Here is a 26579-nt window from a genome sequence, read left to right on the forward strand (position 1 = left end):
TTCCTGTCCCATTCTTTAGTACTTATCTTTTACTTCAATTCCCTGGAGGAGCAGGCTTGACAGGGTAGCGGTCCTGCCGTTATTGTCCCTCCAACTCTTTAGTATCCCGAGAGAGTGCCCTTCCTTTCGAGTTGAGATGCCGATATAGGTAAATGACCCTTTCCTTCCTAATTTTTGAAGGCTCTTCCTATTTCGACCTGCTGTTGCTTTGGTATTAACCGGTTTTGTTCTCCATTTCTCTCTTTTATGTCATTGTGTGGCTCAGTTCTACTTTTATATTTTAGGTTTAAGCTGCCTTAAAGGAGAATTAAAAATTGTGACTCCAAAGAACAAAATAACACAGAAGAAAGAAAACAGCGCTCAGAAAAAACAGAAAGGTGATAATTCATGTAGACTCTCAGAATCATCCTAGACACAGGGTTTGGCTGGGACTGGGGCCTCTTGTTGTGTTTTTGATGGATTTGAATAGGTAGCATTAGATTTCTTTGTTCTCTTAAAACCTACGTGCTATTGAGCTTTAAAAGTTTGAAAGCTCTGAAGCCCATTTGAAGTATGGTCCCTCTTTCTTCTTGTAACGCTTTGTCGTTTTCTAAATTTAAGCTGCAAACATTATTTTGATTATGAATTGCTACTTAATGGTTTTTTGTGTCTTCTCATTTCAGGAATGTTGCTTAAAATTACTTCACTCTGGGTAGTTAAAAGGGTCTTTTCTTAAAGCCTTTTCACAAATTTATGGGTGCAACACTGGATTTGTTTCTGCTCTGATTCTAAAATCTTTATTGGAGGAGGTCATGGTAATTGCATTATGTTGGTTTAGTCATACCTAACTTTTGCCTGAGTAATTTTTTTTTGTATTGTACTGTAACGCGGCTGCAAAAATTTAAATTCATTTAATTGCACGGTGTTTGTTTACAAGTACTTATTTTGGGGGTTGAGATCACAGAAGAAGATAATGCTGTTAGCTGCTTAAGGGAAAAAATAAAAGGAGTCATCAAAAACTGAATCCTGCTGGTAGGAGGAAGGTTCGATTTTGGGGGAGAGCGGTTCATAGGGAGAATTGCTTGTTTCACGTGGTAAGATGAAGAGATGGGTTCTAGAAGGAGAGGGGGGGTGTGAATGATGTCAGTCAGCCTTTTTCTGTATCCTACTGTTAGTGTGCTCCAAATAATGGGAGTTTCTGCGTGTTCTTTTAATGCAGCGTCTGTCTTGAGCCCATTCTAATCTGTTTCAAATGTAGATGAGTTTGTGTTATTTTGGCATATATATCCTCTGTATAGGTCCCTCTGGTCTTTGTCGTGTTTTCAGAGGTGTCATTGACTGTACCAGGATGTTCTTCATTGTCAGAAATAAATTATTTTTTAACAGTAGTTGCAGGGGAAAGAGCAGTACCTGTTGCCAACAGTCTTGGTCAAGGGTGGATAATTTTTCTGATACAGGTGTCTTTAGCATATGATAAAAAGTAGCTGCTGCATGTCAAAGACTAAATAGAAAATCCCCCAGTAACACAAGTGCAACAAATTCTGAGATGCATTTTGAAAGTACAGGGAAGAAATATTCCATGTTATTTTGACAGCATACTGCAACACCACAAGTAGTACTGGAACACATGGACATGCCCAGTGTGATTGCAGGAGGGATTTTTATGCTAACAGGCGAGACAGATGTGCATTAGTATAAACTTACCAGTGCAGTTATGGCACACCTGTTTCATCCAAAGTTGGTTTATTATAACACCTTCTTTACGACCCATCCAGTGCATCTAACATCGGGGCTTGCGTTAATGTAGCTACTCCAACAGGACACCTCTTGATGCCGATAAGTCATAAGATCTTTAGGATTTATTCATGGAAGGAAATGTAAGTTTTTATTTAATTTGTCAAGTTCCTTCATAATGTGAAATGCCAGTGCAGCAAAGTTTGATTCAGACGCAGAGACTGGAACTGAGTTCACAGGAATCGGGGAATTAGCTTCTGGCAGAAATTTGCACATGGTCAAAACAAGGAATAGAGATAAATGATATGCTGAAGTCCTGCTCTTGATCTCTGGAAGAAAGGCAGCATATTGCAAGTATAGCTAGCCCCTTAGATAAAGTTGCACTTTTTTTTTTTTTTTTTTTTTTTTAATCTTGAGGCTATATACTTATTTTTTTTTTGCCTTATTGTGAATTCTAAACCCTTAAAGGAAATGTGCTGAGAGGCTGTTTTCCGTTGCTCCAGCATTTGCTTACACAATGATACTATCGCAGTGAAAAACGTGCTTTATCCACTGAAGTCATCCAACAAATTTTGTCCACTTGGACTGTTTTAGGCTATATTAAAAAGAAATACAGAGCAAATACAAGTCTTCCAGAGATTGTTGAATGGCATAAACTCTGTAAGAGGCACTAATTTTGTTCATCAGCTGTGCTACGAGTATTTGGGCTGAAGTGACTGCTTTAATGTGGTTTGAACTAGCCATTGTTTTCTGCTTCTGTCACTCTGTGAAATATTGGTGTTTGGATTCTTTAAGGACAGCAAGTCATGTTAAAATACATAAATCTTACACATTAACACTTGCTATGAATTATTACTTACTTTTAAGGCTAAGCTTTCATCTGACTTTTACTGTTTCAAACTTAGTAACAACACCACTGTTAAGTTAGAAGAGAGATTGTATTTTATGCATGGTACAGGAGGATCTCCAAGCATGCTGCAGAGCCCAAGCTCCCTGCAGTTTGTCAGCGCACATCTTGAGGGAGGAGAGTTGTGGCTGTGTGAACCTGATGTAGCATTGTCTACTGAAAAAGATCTGTAAGGCCTTGCTTTAGCACTAGCATTGAGGTCTTTGATTTGGAAGGATTTGCCATATTTTCTTCACTGGGCTCTGCTTGTGGTTAAGGCTGCCAATGTATGGGTCGGAATTCTGAGGACGGTTAATAGCTGATGCCTTACTGGTGCTTTCTGAAGGTGAGGTTTCTTCTTTTGCTCTCCAGTTTGCAGACCTGAAATTACTTGAGCTGGGTGATTTCACTAATTCTCCATCAGGCCCAAAAGTCAGACCTCACAACCTCTCTGTGAAATGGATAATAGTTGGTAAAATGATATCTCTGTACTTCAGTTTCAGCCACCTGCAGAATGTAACAACACAACAGCTGCTTATTAGTATATAACAATGCCAGTCAGCATCGTGCAGTGCTATAAACACCTGAAGTTGACAGAGGACTTTTAGATTAACTCTTTTCGTTATTTTAAATGTAGTATGTCCAAGCTACGAGATGGCATTACAGAAGCTCTGACGAGAAATGTGTAACTTCTAATGACCCCTTGTGAAGAGTGAAGGCTTCTTTCCTTTGAAGTAGCAGTTTCTCTGTGATGTTTTGGATTCATGCACTGTTAACTCATTGCTTTCAGACTCAGCAATTCGCATGTGTTGCTTGGTGATTTTCATCTTGGCCACATGGATACCTCAGTTGATGTCTGTCTGGGATCTAGCATAGAACATCTAGCAGAAAATATATTCAGGTTTATAAGGCTGTGTGAAATTTTAATATTTCGCATGTTATTTGCAAGCTTTACGATTGTGGTATGAGAACACAAATAACAACATGATTGTTTGTCTTACTCTCTTGTCTGAAGAGCTCCTGAAATAGGAAGCTGAGTGACATATGAAGATGATAGTCACATTTAGTTTCTTTGTCAAACACATATTGACCATTTTTAAAATGCCATTTGAGTGAGAACACATTTAGCTTGTTCGAATTTCAAAATGGGTGGGAGAAGTGGGTTGTGAGAATAATGAATGCTAATGTGATTATCCTTATTCCATAGGGCTTTCTTTTTTTGTTGTTGTTGTTTATTTGATTAAATGTCTTGGAATACTTCAACCACAGACAACTAGGATCTACACTGATTAGGTCTATGCTAGATATTAAATGTCGTGTCAAGGTACACTTTCCTTGTTGTATAGAGTTAGGCTAACACCAGTAAGTTATGGTCCTTATTCTGTTCTTGGATGTGTAATCTTAGGGCTTAGGAATCAGGTCTATCTGTTAGCTCATCTGAATGAGCAAAATACTGTATTTATTGTAAGGTCTTGCTTTTAGTACCAACCTTGAACTTTCTTTAAAGTAGGTATAGACATATGTCAGAATTAATTTCCCACATGATGTTTGCAATAACTTTAATAAGGTGACACATTGATGTAGAAAAGTCTAAGATCTCTTTGACAGGATGAGACATTATCAATAGATAATGAAGATTTGTCTTTTTTTTTTATTTAGTGTGCTACTTCTACTACAATTATTAGTATTTTAAGCAAACTTTGTGAAGTCATTGAGTAAGTGAGCTTTACTTTCACTAGATATGACTTCTTTTTATTAAAGTTGCAGATCTTACTCTTGCCATATGCAGCTAATTTTCCTTTGGGGGAAAAAGCTTGTTACTTTTTTAGTGGAGCAATCTGTTACCTTGTCTGTAGTCTGTGAAGTCAGTGCAATTCTAATTTGCATCAGCTAATAAAAAATGTGTGGGCTTTAAAGTGAAAATCATGCAAAAATTTAAAAAAAAAAAGGTGAACTAACGACTGATCATCTATGCAAAAAAACAAGGCTAGAAATGTGATCAAATTAGGTCATGGCAGTGCAATTTTGTGCAGGGCTGTGAGCGTATCTGCAGACCTTGTATGTTTTATCTTGGGAAGCAAAGCTTTTGGAAAATGCGTAAGAGGGATGAAGAGAGCTTTTTTTCACCCTCCTCTTCTGAGCTATCATCGGGAAAGCAAGATTTTTATGTTGCATTAAGTGACAGAAATTTTAACTTAAGCTAAAAGCTGCACAGTTCATATAATTGTGCTGATGCAACTCATTTGCAGAAGAAACAAGTCACAGTTGGTTTTGTGTGATCTGCTGTACAATGAAGTAATTAATGCTTTTATTATTTATTATATTATTGCAGTGCTCACACATGGTAAGGGGTCCTGTTGTGAGAAGCTTGCAGCCAAAGTGAACAAAAGGTCAGGTAGAGGTGTATAAAGAATTAATGAAATAACATTGATGAGTATGGGCTCTCAACAGTGCTGTGAGAAATGGTGAAATGTTGGGACTGATCCTGTTAACTGCAGATGACAAGGAAGGAGGATAAGGAGGGCTAGTCAGAAGGAGGAAACTGGATAGGGTTTGTAACTGGTGTTCAGTAAAATTTGATACTAAAACGATAGTTTTTATATATGAAGAAAAGGGTGAAGGTTAAGGTGGTGGTATTGCTTGTATTGTGAAGGTATCTCTACCTGTTTGTGAAACACAGCATGTTAGTCTGATCCATCATGTGAGGAAGAGATGACTATCTGGTGGTGCTAGAAGTCCAGTTGAAGGACAGACAAGTCAATGCTCTTATGTTGTCAGGCTTTATCCTTTAGATAGGGAAGCATAGATGGGATCGAGATTTAAAAAAAAAAAAACAAACCACACCACCAGCAACAACAACAAAAACAAAAACCCACAAAAATGGGTTGGGAGGAACTAAATGGATCCTGAAGGTTTTTCCTGGCATCTGACTCCCACAGGGAGATGTTGAGCAGTCAGGCAGAAATACCTACTGTAACCTTTGCATCCATTCTTGTTCCGTGGCAGGAGCAGATACACATAATCCTTAGAGAAAAGTTTAGACCATTTCTTCAAGGCTTACTCCAGAGAGAAAGCACATCTCTAGTTTCTCTTGTCTTCCTTAAAATATTCTCTGTAGCCTTTTTCTCACCTGGCAGAAGCAAACTCTCCCCACCCCAACCTCTGGAGGACTGTCTGGTAATGAAAGAAAACACACTTCAGGGCCTTTTCTGGCATAACTGCATTAAAATATAGCATTCTAGCACAGGTACAAAGTAAAAGTAAGTAAACCTCTCACTTTTACTCCTTGCAACTAATAAGAAATATCGTTATTGTTTTTTTAAGGGGTAGCAGGTTGTTTGGCGCGCATGGGCACACAAGATTATGACTAGAGAAGACAATGAAGAGCGGGACATCCATCAAAGAGTAACAACCTCTTATAAGGTAATTCAGGAGCACATTGAATTTATCCTGTTGTACTTGCAAAATCAATTAAGTAGTTGTTGTCCTCCATTTTCATGGCACTATACAATCATTATAACCAAGAACGTATAGATATGTTTTTTCCCCCCTCTGCTTCATTTCATTTTTTTACTTGCACGGAGAAAGCCAGTATGTAGCAATCCAAGTGCATACTGTGTTCTGAATGAGATTGATTACAGTTGCAAAACATTAAATATTAAATGCCAAATGGCTAATGACTTCCAGTAGTCCTCCCTTCCTTCTCCAAAGATTGATGCTGTAAATGGAGATTTGCAAACAGAGGAATTTTAAATGATCTGTGGAACAGAACTGAAAATGTTTTCAAAGCTGGTGTGTACCTAGAACTATCCTGAAACCTTTAATGTTACGGTTAAGTATTCTTGTCATTTGAATTTCATTGCTCGCCATAGGGGTGAGATAGAAGAGTAGATATTTACAGAAACTGCGCAAGTGATAAAAGGAGCTGCTTATGCCTGACTTTGTCTTCTGCTTTGTATGTTTTAGTACTTATGTACTTTAGTACTAGCTAATTTGAATAAGCTCTGCTAGTCACATGCAACATATGGGGCCAGTGCCAACTTTTTATAATGCTGCATTAGAAATATACCCACCAGCTGAGAAGTGTGATATCAAGCGCTTTGCTTTTTCTTAACCAACTGCCTTCATAGATAGTTGCAGGGGGGATACTGCTGGCCCCTTAAATGAGAAATCCCATTTTGCTTCATCTGTTTAGTCATCCTATCTCTTTCTGTAGCATTTTGAGCAACCAGTTTGACATTAATTTTCAGGATCAGATGAGATCTTGCAAGTATTAGTCCTTTACAAGAAGGGACTGTAAAATGGCAGTAGAAAGTTTGTTTATATTAACTTTTGATCAGATATTCTCAGTTTGAGAGAAGAGTTTTCATATCTTGTTTTTGTACACATTCAGAAAGTAGGGCTAAAGGGGCACACTGTTGGGGGTTTTTTTGTTTGGGGTTTTTTTTTTTTTTTTGAAGGATCTCCCACTGACTCATGATCAGTTAGATTCTACTATCAGTTTTCACCTGTAAATCCAAAGAAAGATTTTGTTCTTGTAGTTGGAATTCCATTAACAGTACTATTAGTGGTGTGATCCAGAATGAAGTCAAGCTCACTGTCTTATAGGTGAGCATGTTCTGAAGTGCTAATTGGAGTTTAGAAAAGAGCTTAGCAAAAGCTTATTAGAGTCAACAGAAATACTTCCATTGTCATCAGATTAACCAAGTTTGATTTTTGGAATATGCTGCAAAAGCTGAACTATTGAGTTAGCAGTTGCTGGTTTGTAAATCCCCTCTTACTCCAGTGTCAGATAATGGAGTTCATACTATAAAACAAAACAAAGCCAGTATCTAAGCCATGTATAACCTACAGAGCTAAAAAGTCTTCTTTCATAACCCTATGCTGAAATAGTGATTGTTGCCATACATGGTAAGTTGAAGCATTTATAAATGTCGCAGACAGGCATTTGCTGGATGTAATTTCCATATTTGCAATGTAAGTAGGGTTGTTGTAGCTACCTGTTAATTATGAGTTTATATCTGTCCAAGAAGCAGATAAATAACTTCTTTGCAATGGGCACAAGTAGGTTATAAAAGACTGAAGAGATAGCTATGCCTTTATCTGGAAAGATGGCAGTGATTGATGTTTTCACTTTTCTCTTGTCTGTGTGTGTATCTGGATCACAAGAACCCAAGTGCCCTGTGGGATATGGGGAGTTAATTGCAATGTCTTTTGGACAACCTATGAATCATGAGGATCTGGAAATCCGTATGATATTTACGTAAAAGAAGGTTCAGGTGATGATGTGGGTTGATGTCCTAATAAAACAAGGTTGCTGTAAATTTTAAGTTTTGCTTAAAATTCATTTTCGTCTTTAGAATTTTTCCTTGTACTTTAATCTTGATTAAGTTTACAGGAGTTTATACTTTTCTTTATCTTTTTTATCTTCTTTATCTTTTTTATCTTCTAGTTCTGTGTTAATATCCATTGCAACAGTTTTTTAATGTTTTCTGAGACTCCTATTGCTCAGCATTACCTTTCTTATACCCTGCTTTTATTCTCTTTCTTCTGATACTCCTTTCCATTCTAGGAATACCTTTTAATGTGATATGATACACAATGTATGTGAAAATGTACACATAACATGTAACACTTAACAGACTTTGTGTACCGTGGAAGAATCCTTAAGTACCTGTATTTTTTTTCTTGTCCTCAGCTGGGTAGCAAGTAGAACTACAGATGAGTACTTTTCAAACAGAGCATGGAGTATAGTCATTCGTTCTTTCCCAATGTGTGATTGTATCTAGGCTCTTTTACAATGGCTATTTTAGATAGCCTTTTGGCTCAGCTCTCTCATACACTGTATCAAGGTAATTATAAATTGAATTGTTCTGGTATATGTTCTCACGGTGTTTGACAGGACTACATTAACTGCACTTAAATGTTTTCAGGTCTTGTACATTATCATCTTTGTGTTTGATTTTTGGAATATAGAAGGTCTTTGCAGTCTTTGTGTACTAATAAAGAGGTCCACAAGCCAAAATACAGACAGTAGACCCTAATTTAAAAAAAAAAATAGGAAGGGAGAAAAAGAAAATTAAAGTTTTCAGTTTGAACATTAGTGTTACTAATATTCACATGCAGTAGGTCACACGAAAAGATTACATTAGTAAGATGAAAATATCTTCACTGAAGCTTAGAGGTGATACATTTCTAGGAAAAAAAAAAAATCATAGTTCAGTCGCTGTAGCAATGCGCTGCTGTTTCATGCAACAGTTTAGATCATCTATTTAACCAGTATCTCTGGGGATAGTGATATTAACCATGTTGTGATTTTTAAATGTTTACTATTTATAATTCGTAAGTGTCCTTTTCTTCTGCAGTTCAGTGATGTGAACCATGTACTATGACTTTGCTAGCAACAGTGAGATTGGTTTTTATCCTATATAAAAGATGACTTTGCTCTGCATACGGAGAGTAAATCTTACCATTGCTTTTCATTAGTACTGACTCTTTTCCTAGATGTCTTTCCTGGTCCCGATCCTAATTTATTCATGCTTTATATTGATTCAAGGTGACTAGTATGACCTCATGACGCTTCTGTAAAAGCCAGATTCAGCTAGGATGTTACACCATCACTGTCGGAGAAACCCTGAACTACAGGAAGAGTTGCAGATTCAGGCTGCAGTTGCTGCTGGCGATGTTCACACCGTGCGCAAGATGCTGGAGCAAGGATATTCTCCAAATGGTCGAGATGCCAATGGCTGGACCTTGCTTCATTTCTCTGCAGCAAGAGGGAAAGAGAGATGTGTCCGTGTTTTTCTTGAACATGGAGGTGAGTTGCCTAGAGAGAAAAATCTTGATACCCATCTCACAGCTTTCTATCCCAATTTGCATTGTAGGGCTTTCCAGCACTGGGTAGGTATCAAGACTACTACTGGTTTGGTGGTTTGTTTTTTGTTTTTTTTTTTTCTTTCCTCAGAGTAGTACTTCATCTCTGTTTACTTCTGGTGCATACTCTGTGAATGAGATAATAGATTAGCTTTATATCTTAATAACTTAGTACTTCCCCACCCCCACCCCGAATTCCCTAAGAATTGTTAAAAGAATATTCATAGGGCAGAAGGACTGATTATAAAATTAAATGCACTCACAGCACTCCCTATAGGCTTTTCTTCTCTGTTAGGGCGTATTATTAGAGGAAGGCGGGTCCTTGAATTGAAATCCTAGTGAAGTTTGTTTCATAATTCTCAAGCAAGTTAACAAGTTGCATTAAAGACTAAGTTTCTGTGTAGGCTTTAACAGAGTCTGCTAAACTTTATGTAAACAGTACTCTTTGTGCAAGGACTTTGGTGTCAGCTAGTCCAGTTGAGTGTACACCTCTCCTGCATCCATCTGTAGTGAAGCTTTATTTAAGGAACCGATTGAGTTTTCTTGGTTTAAGTGATATACTCACTTGGGTGATAATTATTACCAGTCAAATGGTACGGTCAGAATTTTTTTGCTATATCTTCTTTCAAGGCCATCTAAAGTTTTAGAAATGGGTAGTCTTAATCTTTTAATGTGATACTGGAGAGGAAAAATAAAAATCAGTAGATGTTCTCCACATTCTGATTAGTGCTCTTAAAGAACAGCATTCTCTATTCTAGCGCTGTTCTTATCAAATGAATTAGAACTAAGATGTTTTCAGTCCCAAGGAAACTGAAATTATCTTTTTGATGCTTTACATATCTGAGGCCATATGGACCCCTTATGTATGTCGCAGTATTTGTCAGATGTATGGATCACCCTTAAAATTGAATGGCATTAATAGGCTGTGGTATTTGCACAATTAGTGGTATGTTCCTTAAGAGCAGTAGTGAAATACAGCCTAAACAACTGGACCCTGTTGATATACCTACTACAGATTCTAACCACATAATATTGGCAAACCCTCATGTCCTTATTGGAAGGGGGGGAAAAGCTACTGAATTGCTCTAATGAATAAATTCTACTTTTTAAATGTGATATATGCGGATAATCTCAAGCCTTCAGTTTGATAATTCAAAATTTTTAGCCTGTAAGTCTCGAAATGTGTTGGTTTTAGCTCCGTAAACTTGAAGATGATCTGAAGAAAAAAACCCGTATGTATTCCTATGTATTTTCATTGTATAGGCTTTGATATTGAATAGATGCTGATGCAGTGTTTCGTTTTTATTTTTGTTGTTACTCTTTCCTATACGAAGTACCAGCTGAATCTGATGCCTCGTGAAAACTGCCTGTAATGAAACACCCTTGTTCTGGAAGCAGTATAGCGTTTAATCACCAAGACTAGAAAGTTGAGTAACAAATAGTGTGAGGGTTAGTCATCTACGGCAGCTTTCCTGTAGCTGAGCCTCCCTCCAGAAAATTGGCACTGTTTTGTGCCTTCCCTTGTTTTACCTCAAAACAGAAGCATAAAAGATAATGAGTATTTAAAACATAATAATGTCACAAATGAGCTATTAAGCAGTGAATGAGCTGACTCTTAAAAGCCAAGTTAATCGTGCCTGCCTCATTAGTGAGAGGTTTGTGTCTACCTTTCTTCACATAGTCTCCACCTTTCTCCCTCTCAAGAAGTGAATTATTTTGAGGTTGGCTCTTAATCCCTGTGGACTAAAAAGATACTGGGGTGAAGGAAAAAGTCATTTTCTGGTGTGAATCTTACGGTAAACAGAGTATTGAACTGACTGTATATATTAGTAATAAAGAAGGTAGTGAGGGAGTGGATGGAGTTCTGGAGGAAAGAGGGAACTGAGATGTTAGTGGGAAGGAAGGGGCAACTGGTGATAGTTGTGGCTGTCTATAAGGGTGATGAAGCTCAGCAGAGCTGGAAATATCTTCATAGTACGGGAATGAGCAAACCACACTGGGCTGTTGCTGAGGATAGGTGCTGTGCCTCAGATCTGAGATGCCGGAAGACTACTGTTGTAGTCTTGCATGGAACTGGGATGGAGATGGATTTTGGCTAATGGGGGCTCAGAAGGAATCTGGTCACTGACCTGGAAATAAAAGGTAGCTTCTTATGGGAGTCATGACCTGGCTGCCTCCTGCTTTTTTGCTTTTTTCTTCTCTTCCATCTTTGCTTACCAGCAAAGAAAAGAGCCAGAGGACAGTGTTGTGCATACAGATTGGCTGATTTGAGTGGAGGTGGTGGAACAGGAGGAAGCTTTTTATTATCTGCTGAGCAAGGAGACACAGATAGATGGGGGAAATGCATAAAAAAACCGAGAGTCCAGACTAAGGGATGAAGCCAGCAGAAATACCAACTAGATGCAGAGGTATTATGTCAGATAATAAATATTCTTTAGCAAGTGATGAAATGCAGGAAGTTGATCAGAACCATGGAGAAACTTAGTTTTCATTAAAAATAATGAATTTGACTTTGTTAGCGTATTTGTCTCATGTTAATAAAGTGAAGATGCTATGAACCCAGCTCTTTTCATCCATAGAAACAATGTAGAGTCACAAAGCTCAACAGGAAAGCAACACAAAAATAGGGAGTGTAGTTTTCAGTAATCTTGGATTTTTTCGTAACAAGCTTTTTTTTTCCCTTTAGTGTACTTTTTTTTAATTTTCAAATTGACATATAGAGACAGACAGTTCAACACTAGACAAGAACTATGTTTTATTAATCTCCAACTACCACTGTTAACATTGCAACAAACTAAAGACTTGAAAGTGTGTAAGTTGTTAACTGTCCCTTAGCAGTATCTTCTCAATACTAATTGAGCGGGATGGTTTCTGGTTACTTGTATTAAAGCGAAGAAATGATTCACTAAAGCTCCTAGAAATTGAAGAGTAACAGAAAAAAGTAGCCAAACAGAAGTATTTATTTGTTTTTAATCTTGGTTGCAAGGTATCTAAATTTTAGTAAGGTCACGCAGAATCTGGGTGAAACTAGAGAATGCCAAATCTCCCTAAACCAGCTCATAAAGTGTTTCTGTGTCTGCACAGGAAAGCTTTCCTGGAGGTCTTTTGTATCAATGTTGTCCTAGAAAATTCAAAACAGAAGCTATATGTAGCCATGTTTCTAAACGTCGTGGTCAGAATTAAGCCCTGGTTGGGGGAAGTAAGCTTGAAATAAAAGTACTTTATGAAGCCAGAAGCACTGCTTTCTTGGCTTCCCAAATTAGACTGTGGTAGAGTGACCTAATGAAGGTGTCAAGAAAGTAGGGAAACTGTCCCACTGATTTGTGAATTGAAACTGTAAAATATTAGACTCTTGGGAATCTGTATATCCTCTAGATTACAGTATTAGAAAAGAGTTTCATTAGTAGAGTTTAAATGACTAGCTTAGGTGCCCAACTTTAACATGAAATAAAATAACTGAATATCATTGTGTTGCAAATTTTCAATCTCAAGTGAGCTCGATTGTGGTAATTTGGTACCCTTGATCAGCACTTCAGGGTTTATGCCATTGTATTCTGCCTTATATTTAAGAACATTAGAAGAGACCAAATGCAGCTGTTCATGTTTCTAGATTCTGCTCTCCCCAAATTAATGGGAAGCTTGAAAAGAAATAATTTTTTGACAGTCAGGACGGGGACAAGATAAATTCTGGCAAGTGCTGGCTTCATCCGTTCCTAGTTAAGTACGCTTGTACTAGGTACTTTTTTTTTTTCTTTTCTTACACCTCTGCAGATTCTGAAATGTAAGCTGAGAATAATTCCCAGTTAATTTCTACCTTGCTTGTGTTCCAGGGGGAGAGAGTTACTTTACAGCATGATACCAATACTGAAACCTTTTAAAAAGCAAATAAAAAACCCCACAACAACCCAAGTTCTTAAGGCAACATCAGCTTTGTAGCATTACTTTCACTAACACAGGCTGAATGGATGGAAATTGTGTGCAACATAATGCAGGTCCCACTTCTGATAAAAGCCCTTGTGAAGTTCAAATGTTTTCCACGAGATGGCAGCAAAACATTGACTGAATAGCAACAGACATTTTGGTCTTGTTAAAATTGTTTCCCTAATCAAGGGGGAAGACTGGTACTATTAGTTCACTAAAGCCCGTAATCTTAATGGGAATTACAATATTTTTATCGTGAGGTTTTGCTACCGGGTTTACTCTTGGAAGGTTAGTTGTTTGTGTTGCTTGGTTGCCCAACTGAGAAGCTTTTTTTCCTATTCTTGTTGAGACACTTCTCTTACATGACTTAGTATTTTTTTTGGTAGTGGTCAAAAGCAATGAAATTTTGGGAGTAGGGAAAGCATGGAAAGGTACTTAAAACCATAGGTAAAGGGCATCCTTATGTTGCAAGTAAATTGTTAGGTTTGGATTACAACAACTTGTATAAAAATGCATATACATGCACACACAAAAGTTGGGGCATATCTGATTGAATTTGGAAATAGCATAGACTAAACAGGCTAGTGGCAGTATCCTGCACCTCAGTTGGGGGGTAGAAATGATTGACTTGCATGCCTTATGCAGCAAGGAAGAGAGAAGGCACAACATGAATTTTTTTTTTTTTTTTTTTAAAACATTTTTGTGGAAAATGGCCCTGGCTGCTGCTGTCTTCTTTCCATTATGTCCATCTTTCTCCCAGATTCTGCCTCTCAGAATGTGTCATCCCCCAGCATCTTAATTCTCATGCTTATGCTACTCACTTTATTTATTGCCAGTCAGGAGATAATCTAGAATAGTCTGAGCAGTGTGAAGAAAGAGACTCTGGGAGCAGCAAACATCGTTTTCAAATAGTATCTTTGTCTTTAATGACTTTGTGGGTTGTACTGATTCTTTGCTGTATTTTGGACATCATCATAGTGCAGGTTAGGAACCCCCTATTCAGTCACTAACTTTATTTTCCTGCCAACCTATGGACGCTTTGTCAATTACTTTAACTCAGGTTAGTGTAACTTTACAAAGCACTGAAACTTACATTTTTCACAGAAGACTAGGAAGGCTGTCACTACTAAGGGGCTAAACTTGCCTTAATCTTTCTCTTGTTATTTCTACGTTCCTTTTCTATACACTAGAGACAGTTCTCGCGTTTTATTTCTCTGTGTAGTCAGGCTGCATTAGTTTGTATGTTGGAGTTTGTTTGTTTGTTTTCCTCCCCTTAGTCTTCACATTTTTAAAAATCCTTAAAGTTGTTGGATCACCTTTGTAGCTGTATTCTGTGCTCTTTCTTGGCAGTCCTTTTATTTTAGTATGATATCTATCTTGGTGTGTTATCTGGATATGGTCACAGTAGGTCCGTATTGGGAAGCTTATTTCTGTTGTTTTGTGTTAGCACCTTTGTGTGTTCAGATGCGTTCAGCCTAAACTAGCTTGTAATTTACATCATATTGTGAACTTAACTTACAGCAGGTCTGGATTTTGAGATGCAAATTGGCATCTCCCACCCTCTTCCCCTCTCCTGTTTAAGTGTGATGGCAACCAAGCAGAAAACTCTGCCCTCTCTATGCGGTACAGGAGAGCAAGTGCTCCTCTTAAGCAATGTCTGTGAGCAGTGGGTGTTAATAGCCTTCAGCCAAGTTTGTTATAAACCTGTGTGGTCACAATGTCCTGTTCTTACCACCCCCCTCCCCACTACTTTTCTTCTAAATACAGTATGTATAGATGAGGAAATTACAAAGAATTCAATGTGCCAGGATGCAAGGACAGGGCTGTCAAGGTTGTAGAAGGTGGACAGACACCCCCAGGCTTGTCTGCTCTTATAGATGATGTGCTTTGTGCACAAATGTTGTACGATTACAGAGCAGACACCACCACAAGCAACTGTGAAGGACAGACCCCAGCAGTTGTTTGGATAGATACACAGGAGTATTGAAAACATGTCAACTTAAGGCCAGTATCTTCTGCAGGTAGTCTCTCTGGTTACCAGCTGGGACACTTAGGTTAGGAAGGAGCCTCAAATTTCCAAGCTGTAGTTTGTACCTTTTAGCATCCATGGATGGTGGAAGGAGAAACCTCACAACCTGACTTGTTCGGTAGCTGAGAAATGGTAACGAGGCAGATGCCTTTCCTTCAGTAATTAATTTGGTATACAGGAATAGTCACTTGCTTTACAAGTTTGGGTGTCCTGGGGAAATTAAGTAAATTGATTTGATTATTTTAATTTTTAAATTCATAAATCAGACTGAGGTTTTGTGCTGTGTTTGGCGGGGGGGGAAATCTGTGTAAGCACTTGTATTCTGCACTAACATTTTTCCTGACTCTTTCCATAAGTGGATGCTTACATTCTTGTAAAATCTTAAATTTTTGTAAAACTATAAATTCAGAACAGATTCATCATCTATAAAAAAAAGATTTTATCAAGATAATCTAAATAACATATATCCTACATGCTTTGGAAATCCTGAAGACCAGAGAGAAACATTTTACCTAATACAGTATTACACCCTAAAAACAATACAATGTTGCCAGACCACAAAACATCCGCAATTTGGGACAGCAGATGTTTCTACACATGCTTCTTTTTAAGACCAAGAAGCAACACGAGGGAAAATAAAAAAGTTGAACATTGAGAAAGAAATGTAATATTGTAGAGCTGGAGGAAAACTGGATGGACAGAGATTTGAGTAATTAGCCTAAGAGTGCTAGGAAGATGTGGAAAACTATTTGTCAGATGGAAACATATGTATATGAAAGAAAAAGTGGGGTTTTGTGTAACTCTTTCTTAAATACAATTTAACTTTTTCTTAAAAATAGCATGTTCATGAAAGCAAGAATTAGTTTGAAGTACAAAAAAATCCTGTCTTGCTATGCCTGAGAAGACTAACATTCAACCGTTTGATTATTTTTTTGCAGCACCGGATTACTGTAATGCCTTCTAATTATTTTTTAATTTTATTTTAACTTCAGCTGATCCCACAGTTAAGGACTTAATTGGAGGCTTCACTGCTCTGCATTATGCAGCCATGCATGGCCGAGCGAGGATTGCACGCTTGATGTTGGAGTCTGAATATAGAAGTGACATTATTAATGCAAAAAGCAACGATGGTTGGACTCCCCTGCATGTAGCAGCCCACTATGGCAGAGACTCATTTGTCAGACTCCTGTTGGAGTTCAAGGCTGAGGTTGATCCGCTCAGTGATAAAGGTACTACACCGCTTCAGCTGGCCATTATCCGAGAGAGGTCAAGCTGTGTGAAAATCCTTCTGGATCACAATGCCAACATCGACATTCAAAATGGTTTCCTGTTACGATACGCTGTGATCAAAAGCAATCACTCTTACTGCCGAATGTTCCTTCAGAGAGGGGCGGATACAAACTTGGGTCGATTGGAAGATGGACAGACACCCTTACACTTGTCTGCTCTTAGAGATGATGTGCTTTGTGCACAAATGTTGTATAATTACGGAGCAGACACTAACACAAGGAACTATGAAGGACAGACCCCACTGGCTGTTTCAATAAGTATTTCTGGAAGTAGCCGACCCTGTCTGGATTTCTTACAAGAAGTGACAAGTATGTATGTAAGAGAAGTTAATCACAGGACACAATGTCCTCTAAAAGCCTTCTTTGAATTTAGCCCCAGAAAAAAATGCTTCCTCTGCCCCTTGATGCTATTTAAATGCACTAGAAAATTTCTGGGAAGGTGAAGGGATTGTGATACTGGGAATCTCTTACTCAGCAAAGGTGCTAATGTTAAGTATATTTCATTTAAATTAGTTTTGTTTAAGTATCTACAGGAAGCATTCATTTTAAAAAAGTGAACTGTAAAATCTCATTTTTATTAATGGCCTTAGCACGTAAGCTGTTTGGGGTTTGGGGTTTTGTTTTGTTGTTTTAGTTTTTTTAGTGTCTTTTGCTTTTTTGTTAATTGCCATGCAAATACACTGCAGTTGACGGCTTTTTCATCTGGCACTATGACTAGGGCAGAAAAGAGCTTTTGCTGCTTTCTGCTCTCCCGCATTCTTTCTCCTTCTCTTCACTACACCAGACAACAAAATTGCATAGTTCATTCGTGCAACTTAAAGGGGTTTCATGTGCTGTGTAGCTTTGATTTGATTTTGTTTATGTCTTTGAAATATGAAAGAGATTTTAACTCGTCATGACTTCTGATATTTAAAAAGAGTATTAGGCTCCTAATATTCTGGTCACTTTTGATTATCAGTTTTTGGTGTATTAGATCTACTGAAAGTTTTCTCTTCCTCTGTCATTGAACATGGAATGCTATAATAGTGTTTCGTAATTATAGTATTGCCTAAAGCATTTAGGAATTGCTGATTAGCAATTAGCAGGAGTTTGCCAATTCAAACATGTTAAGATGGCCTGAGAAATTAACATCCAACTAGGATGATCTTTGCACTACAGAGGATGGGGTAGTTCATATATGCTTTCTTCGCCCTACAGTTCCTTTTATTTTTTTGGATGTGATATTTTTTAATGAGAATTAAGCAACCTATATACTCTGCAAAGAAACTGAAATTTAGTGTGGGCTAGGGGTGAATCAGCTGAGATCTGTTGTCAGTCGCTGACACAAATAAGCATTTGGAATTTCATTTTTGTCTTCATGATTTGTGTTGTTATTTTTGCTCATGTCTGAAATCCAAAGAGAATTTTTGGAAAGGTGGAAGTTGATAATAAGAAATATAAGCAACTAATAGTTTTTGTTTTAATTTGTCTGCCCCTTCTCATTCAAACGCATTTCTTTCTCTTTTCCTTTTTGGGAGTCTCTCACTATATAGCAGCACCGTCAGGGTTATTAGTAGATGATATAATATCCAGACTTACAATCTTTCACAGTCCTAGGATGTATCAGTAAACATGAAGGCTTAGACTGCTTCAGTGTTTCCTCAATGTCTAAAGACTAATTCAGAAAGTTGGGAACCAGTACTGTAACTTACTTTTAGTTTGCAGATTCCATACCTTAAGGGTTTAATGTCAAGTGAGAAGTAAATTCTGGTACCAAAAAAAGTAGCTTAAATTTGTGGCCAATGTAACAGTGTTGGAACTGTCCCAGATTTGTGATGACGGAGAACTGGGAAAGCAGGGAGGACTAGTGCTGACAAAAACACTTCAGCTTTGTGCTTCTGAGCAAAATTATTATGAATATATGTTTAGAAACAGCTATAAACAGACTCTGCTGCCATTATTATAAATACCCAAACACTGTCTTCCACAGTTTTCACTTTAATAAGGTGGTGTAGGAGAGATGAAATGGATAAAGAGTGAGCTGGGATTTTGGTAGTGGAGTTCCCAATTAGATCAGACTGTGTACAGGGAATTGTTGAGATCTCATGCTGTAGCACTTTGTGGAAGAATTGTTTCCGAGTCTATTGCAATATGTATTTACTAGAAGAAAAATTTACAAAATTTTTAGAGAATTCTTCTAGTGGAAGTAAGGCTTCCTGAAATTATCTCTTGTGTTTGGTAACAGTGCATTGGTCGTAGGGCTTAATGGGAATTTCTAGTTTGTTTATGTGAACATTAGACTAAGTGCTTAATACAGAAATCCATAGCTTTAAGTTTTATATGTGCATCTGAAGTTTTGAAGAGTATATTAGATAGTAAAATAGGAATTAGTTTTTACTTTTGCAGTAGATTAAAATTCTTAAGTTTAAAGATTAATATATGTGAATGATGAAAATTATCAAACCGATCTGTGTCTTCAAGTGAAAGTGGTTGCATGCTTCATATAAATAGGATACTATTTAGCAGTCTACATGTAAGGTGTAAGTAGCTATTTTTTTTGTACTCTGAAAACATATTTGTACAGTTTCAGTTCCTCGGAAAACATAATATGTGAATTTCTTTTTGTTTTGATAGATGTTGTAATCAGTAATAATTGCAGCCTTTAGCGCAGGTCCCAGGTTGTGAATAACAGGCAAGAAACCAGGCTCTCAGAAATAACTCGGTATTGGCCCTGAGAGTCTGCAAGAAGATACTGGATTTTTGGTTTTGACCCTGAAGGTCTGATATTCTTCCTGGTTACAGGTAGATTCCTTTGCTCCTAGAATAATTCCAAGAAGAAGGAAGTTGAATGGGATTTGAGAATATTAAAACTTATAAAGAGAATGCTGGAGGTAGGGAAAAGTTTAAGTACTAGAAAAATACTTAAAGGTTTAAATAAACTTTAAGATACTAGAAATTCAATTATGATCTCAAAAAGGGGAATAAAAAAAGCTTGAACCCTTCCCCCTCCCCATAGCTCTCATTTAATTTAATCACTGTTCAGTTAACGCAGCAGACAAGAGAGTCTATGACTAGCTGTGCAAGTTGCTTGTCTGTGTCGAGGCAAATAGCTAAGTAAATGGATATGGCCACATAGTGTAATATGGCATGTATGTTAACAGGTATCAAAGAACTAATTTCAGATCTGGAGCAAGATCTAAAGGTCACCAAATGAATTAAACTACAAATATTTCATCTGCATTCCTTTTTTTTTTTTTTAATTTTTCAAAGGGCAAATCTTTGGCTTTGACTAGAGAGTGTAATTTTGTCTTTAGATTTATATAGCACTGTAAATGTGCAGAACAACTTAGGCAAAAGTCCTGTTAAGGAAATCCTTATACATTCTTTGTCTCTATCCCTTTGCTAAATAAAGATAACTTTTCACTAGGATTTTTTTTTTTTTTTTCCTGGAAGAACATTTTAAAAAGGATCTCTGCATAGTTTAAAGTTTTATGAATACAGAAGTATCATAGTGAATTAAGTAGATTTCTACATATTTTATTACGTGGATAATTGCAAAGGAAAGAGTATCTTCATGTTTGTTATAACATAAAAGAACTTTACTGGAATTGCAGGCTTTGACTGCTTGCTTCCTTGGGTGCTGCTGGAAATCTTGCGCTAATGAATGGTCTGCTTTGTCATCCAGAGTTACACAGGGAACTAGGGTAAGAGGGTTATTTTATAGTTTTCATTTTAGCTGGATCAGTGATAAACAAATACTGTCTGAATCGTGATTGCTTTTTGCATATTACAGGTAGCTATTTGTTAAAAACCAGTATAGTTTTTGATACCTTTATAAAGACAGCCCAATTTTTTTTCTTTCTAGAAAGAGGGAATGTACCTTTCAAATAATTGTTTAACTCTCAACTCAGAATTGCCTAGTGTGATACTGAAAAACGTAGCTACTAACTTGGAGTGCAGTTGACTCTTTATATTAAGCAGTTGAATCGCTTTTGTATAGCTATATACAGATGTATACTTTGGAAGAGTTTTTTGAAGAGGCCTATGTAAAAAAAAAAACAAAACAAACAAACCTTTAAACCTACATATTTTTACATGTGGCATGTAAGGTACAGCCACCTCCCGGCTGCCATTTGCACACCTATGCTGTACTCTGTTACAGTGTAAAAATAGTGTAACAATGCATCTTAAGCCTGTCTTTATGTTCAGAGCACTTTACTTACTCTCTCCTAAAAATAGATAAACATTATGGTATTGAAATTCTTACCTGAATTTCCATAGCAATTTCAGTAAGACTGAATTTATAGAAATGTTACAAAATATTTAAAAAAAATTAATCTTATACAAGCATATTCAAATCTGAATTTCATTGCGAAGTACACCAAAAAGCAATGAAAACATACTTCAAGCTCAAGTATTCTAACAGAGCCATACTGAACACAAAATTAAACTAGAACTTTTAAAGTAACTTGTATGATATCCAGTTAAAAAGAATTAAAAGCTCTCTCTTTGAGCTGTTGAGCTAGATACTGGTTCAATGAGTTTGTTCACTTTCTCAGTGAACACTCTGTAATCCTCTTTCTCTCTAAATTCACCCCTGCATGTCTTGTATTAATACATTTCAGACCTATAGGTTCTTGATACTAGCTTTTTCTGGCATTTTGAATGTTGGAAAACCAAACATCCTCTCTAGTTATTCTGCTGCTGTTTTTTGCAGAGTACAAGACAATGCATTTCCTAAACTGTTAGACCTATTCCTATTGCAATGAGCAGCTGAATTCCTGTTCAGCTGAGCAATAGCCATTTACTAGGTGATCGCATCCTTTCAGTATGATCCTGTTTGTGCATCTTCATCAGTGTGTTTCTTGGCTGGTGGGTGAGACTTTCCAGTTGATAAGTTCATGTATCTTTTTGAATTCCTCCTCCCTCCACCCCCCCCCCCCCCCCCCAAGCCAACAGAATCATAACTAAATTTGATTGCTGGCCGTAGCTGAGTTCCTTCATAGTTGTGAATTAAGGGATGGATTTGATAACTAACTACAGATATAAATACTTATTCTGATAATCTAGAGGAACTGAGCTGCTGCCAGCCATACGTCAGCCTGGTTTCAACTTTTTTTTTTTTTTTAATGTTTCACAAAACTTATTTTTAAATTTCCTTTGTAGCTAAAAAGAAACTACCAAATGGTTCCTTGCTACTGTTTTCAGCCTTTCACAATTCCCAGGGGAGTCAGAGGCTCAGTTTGAGAAATACCACTGTAAGCTTTTTCCTACAGGAATGTAGTAATATTGCAGAGAAAACTGTGGGCGGCTTCTGAAATATGTCACAGATGTTATTTTTCATTTTTTGACTTCTTCAGAAACTGCCTATCTGCTTCAAACCAATGACACTGATTGTTTCCTTTTAAAAGTACTTTTTTGGGGTTTTTTTTTTTTGTTTTTTTTGTTTTTTTGTAGATAGAACAATATATCAGAGAGGATCTTCTTGCAGCCTACAATCATATTAATTTTAGTTACTCCTAAGTTTTCTCTTGGGTAACAGAACAGGTTAAGGTCAATTCATGATTTTTTTGCTTTGCGCAGGTGCTCTTTTATCTTCAGTGGAGAAGACTGGTAGGAATTTGTTCTTTCCACCTTTACAACACTTTTGTATAAAACTGGGTGAGAGTCCCTAAAAATCAGTGTTGTCAGAGGTAGTAGGTCTAATATTACACCTTAATGATCTTTAAATATAGACCTGTTAGGTGAGTTAGTGTTTTATTTCTTGGGGAGCATGGTCTGCATAGGAAAAACAGGCAGACGCAGGTCTAAATGCATAAGCTGTGGAGCAGTTGTAATGATGACATACAGTTCTTTGTATAGCTAGTAAATCCTAAATGTAAGTTTTGCCTGTCTCTGGGCTAGAACAGCAAACTCCCAGATAGAATAGCAGAAAAATCTTGAAACTGCAGATCGGAAAGGAATGGAGTATTGAGTGGAAATTCAGGATTAATTGTAATAATTTCTTGCTGTTAAAACATGCATTTTTTTCCCTTGCTTTACCAGAGAAGGCCAATCTATTAACTGAAAAGGCTTATTTCATTATTTAAGTAAAACAATTATTAATTATTTAAGGAGGGGAAAAAAAAAAGCTCAGGAACTTTAACTTTGTTAGCAGTTGAAGAACCGAGTTAGGAAAATGTTTAAATTTTATACATACCAAAGTCTGCTGCCTCCAGAGAGAAAAAAAATCAAAAAGCAATTCCTCTTTATTTTATAACCCTATGTTATACATTTCTTCTGTTTGGAAGAAACTTTTCTGTCATGTTTGGGAAACTATACACAAGAATTGCATTGGTGGGGATTTCTGCTTTCCATTACAGCACAAGCTGTGGAAGACAAAAGGTGAACTAACATATTTTTCCTGTAATTAATACTTCTAATTTATTTGATTATCGCTATAAAGCTTGCAAAATAAATCAACTGAAGTATCTAACTTGTTCCTGTGAACACGTTAGCAAACCTTCAGCTCTCCAACAGCGGCAGGTGTTTGCTTCCCTGATGGTAACTTGGGTTGTGTAACAGCCTAACAGTAACCCGGCTGCTCCAGAATAACAGCACTGCCATCATCAAGGTGTCCCTTTGAGACCGGGTTAGGGATGTGTTGGGTTTTTTCTTTTAAGGTGATCAGTAGTTTTTTGTCACTGTTTTGCATGATAGTGGTAATTAGGTCAATCTTATGTTTTATGTTTGTGGGGTTTTTTTGTTTCTTTCTTTTTTAATGCTCTTCCTTTCTAGCTTATTTGCCTAAATAACTTTCTAAACTTGTGATGCAGGATATAACCAAAGTTGCTACTTCCTAATCATTTTTAAACAGAACTTTATTCATCATTTAACTTGTCTTTGCCAAATTACTAATAACATTTTTCATTTGCCAAACCAAGGTTCACTGACATCAGTCTGTAATCCTTTATTTTTTTTCTTTTTCATTCAGATGCAACCAAGAATGAGTAAGTGTTCTAGACACCGTTTCTAATAAATCACAAATGCATTAATAACCCTGGAATTTGCAAGGCGTGACCTAAGACACTAACAGCCACTAGATGTAGCAACTGGTGCTTAACACTGGAAATGTCCATTGTTAACACATTCCCAGGAAATATTTTTAGGCTTATCAGGGGAAAATGTCATACATTTGATAATCAGGTCTTTTTTAATTAACTGATGACCAATTTCTTCTGGGTATTTTGTCTGTTCCATTTTGTTCTCAAAAACCCCGTAGGATGTTAATTAAAAGGCATTCGTTTCTGAAACCAGAAATCAGTGTCTCATAGCTGTATTATTGTGTACTCTACTACAGAAAATACACATGTAGATCTGTAGTCCTCTATATCCTCTAACGCTGCTGTTTGCAGTTAACCTTTGAAAAGGTGCATCCTTTCTGAACTGTGTTTTCATTCACATTTAAAGCATTAGAACTATTTCTTTATCACGATAAAGATTCCTCTGCTTGGTTTCTTACCAAAAGTAACTTTCTTTCCCTGAAGCTTGAGCATTCAGCTGTTGTCCAAGTTGTATAAATTCATTCCTTCAGGTGGAAAACAAAAAAAAATTGCGAAGAAGAAACCACCAGTGGACAAAGTAACTAATGATCTGTATTCTGAGTCATGGCTGAAGGATTTAATTAAAAATAAATTGACATTTAGATACTGTGGTGATAAGTATAATAAAAGTATTTTAAACTTATATGAAGGAAACTCAAAATTTCCTGTTCTTTAATTTCAGATCTAATTTCTTTAAAACTATTTTCATGCATTACTTCTGCTAGCTTACCTCGGATAATTTTAGTGCTTAAGATAAATCCCAGTGTATACCTGTCTGTCAGCCCATTTCTATAAAAAAACCCACGCAGAGGGGAGAAAAGGAGCAACTCGCTACAAAGGGTAACTGATACCATGTACAAAATGCCCAAAGTAGAAAACATGAAATAGTTTCATAATCTCTTTACTCTGTGGTTACCAGGAAAGTCTAATAAACTCATAATGTCAATGTCTGTTTAGCTGATAGAAGGTTTGTTGCTGAACTAGGAGGAGGATGGAAGAAGGGATGGGCTCTGGAGCCAGCTCTGGGGCTAGCTTGGGCGAGAAAAACCCTCCTGTCTCCTCTGAACAGGTTTGTGCCCGGTGAGCTGAGAGCATCCTACTGTCCACCGTAAAGCCTGCCTGCGTCGAGCCCCATACAGAAGGCACTTCCTTTTTCAAAAATGTCCTGCTTAATTGGTGGTAGCTCAGGAAAGCTAATTGGAAATGTCCATCTAAGTAATTTAAAGTCGCTTTTGTTGTTTTATACTGCTTTTTAAAGAAATGATTGATTCAAGCAGTCAGCTCAATAAAATCGCCATGCCTTTCTTTGCAAAAGCAAGCACTGTCTTTTAGCATTAACGATTATACAGATAATAAAAGACTGTGGTAAGTTGCTCTGTTGGTGACAGATTATCTTGATACTGGCACAAGCACCTACATTGTTCATGGTGCTGAGTATTTTGACTCAGACAGCCATCAGGTGCCATAACTGTGTAAGCCTTTTTTTTTTTTTTTTTTTTTTTTTTTTCCAGGCCATGACACTGTTAAGTCGATGATCAGAATATTGATTAGCACAGCTTCAATGTATTATTGGGATAATTTCAAAAAAGATAGAGCAGAATGAGGAAAAAGCACCAAGGCAGGCAGCTAGTTTGGTCAGAGTTTTGGAGTAGTTCCTGTGGTGGGAGGTTATTAAATAGAGTCTTCAGCTTTGGAAAAAGGTACCGAGCATGAGTGGAGGACGGAGATTAATATAAAGGTATGTAAAATCATGACTGGCGTGAGAACAATTATTCATTATTTTTTTGGCAACTCAAAGAATGGTAGGCATGCAATGAAGCGACCAGGAAGCAGATCTAAAATAAATAAAAGCACTTTGTAGTTTTCCAGCCAACGCCTAATTATATTGTGAAATTTGTTGCCACAGGATGTTTTGGATACTGAAAGTATGAATGGGTTCAAAAAACATTAGACAGATTTACAAAGGGTAGGCCATTCACAGCTATTAAAGACATAGATCTCTGTGCAATCTCTGGTTTAGGAAGGCCCAAAGGCACCAGTGCTGAAAGCTAGAAGGGTATATTGGGACAGGATTTCTCAATGTCTGTTGTTCTGCTTTTTTTCTCTCTCTTTCTTCCTTGGGATCCATTGCTGGGTCCATTCAGATACAGGGCTAGATTAACCTTTCTTATGTTATGTTGCATGGGGGACTGTTTTTCAAGGTGTTTAACTTCAAATAGTTTCCTGTTAAGAATGAGTTTGAAAGGGAACTGATTATTTTGGAAAATCCTTGCCAGAAATTGTGAAGTTCATGTGATGTCAGCAAATCTTTTCCTCAGTGGACAGTAGTTAACTCATATTTTCATCTCTTTCTGTTTGATGAGGTTGTGACTGCATGCAAAGCCTAAAGGCTTAGTCTTTTCATTAGAAGGGAAAAAACAATCTTTAACTCTGCCACACGATCCTAGAATAACTTTTATAAAAGCCTTACTCTCTAAGGAAACTGCCTAGTCCTTTACAGTTGAACATAGAAGTTTTTGTCTTAACATTTGAAAAGAAGTGAGACTGAGGGGGTTTTTTTCCCCAGGTGTTACAAGGATAGAAAAAAATCCACAAAAAGTGAAATGGAGGAGTTATGCTGTTCTACAATGCTTAAACATGTGTTGCCACCTCGTGGGAATCCTCACGTGGATAATGTCACTTTACACTGGCATCAGTAAAATTATGTGTATGTAAAAATATTTTTAGGATTCATCCTTTGATTTCATGTAATTCTTGTCATTAGAAAGGTATTAACTTCCACCCTTTTTCTCTAGTAATTTTTCCCT

General features: G+C 37.1%; 1 protein-coding gene across 10 annotated transcripts in view; it reads left to right on the forward strand.

Moving 5' to 3' along the window:
* The first annotated feature begins 286 nt into the window (after nucleotides 1-286).
* Nucleotides 287-26579, forward strand: part of ASB7 (ankyrin repeat and SOCS box containing 7) — a 29087-nt gene continuing 2794 nt past the window's right edge. Inside the window, exons 1-7 of one of the 10 annotated variants that reach the window (XM_041123712.1) lie at nucleotides 290-377; nucleotides 5924-6022; nucleotides 9156-9416; nucleotides 16415-17020; nucleotides 22274-22303; nucleotides 23664-23679; nucleotides 24842-25259. In XM_041123712.1, coding sequence (XP_040979646.1) covers nucleotides 9206-9416; nucleotides 16415-17020; nucleotides 22274-22303; nucleotides 23664-23679; nucleotides 24842-24884 — 906 coding nt within the window. In that variant the 5' untranslated portion in view covers nucleotides 290-377; nucleotides 5924-6022; nucleotides 9156-9205 and the 3' untranslated portion in view covers nucleotides 24885-25259. The other 9 variants (XR_005932463.1, XM_041123714.1, XM_041123710.1 and 6 more) reach the window with 9 other exon arrangements.

This window comes from Aquila chrysaetos, chromosome 5 (genome assembly GCF_900496995.4).
Source record: "Aquila chrysaetos chrysaetos chromosome 5, bAquChr1.4, whole genome shotgun sequence".
Taxonomy (NCBI): Eukaryota; Metazoa; Chordata; class Aves; order Accipitriformes; family Accipitridae; genus Aquila; species Aquila chrysaetos.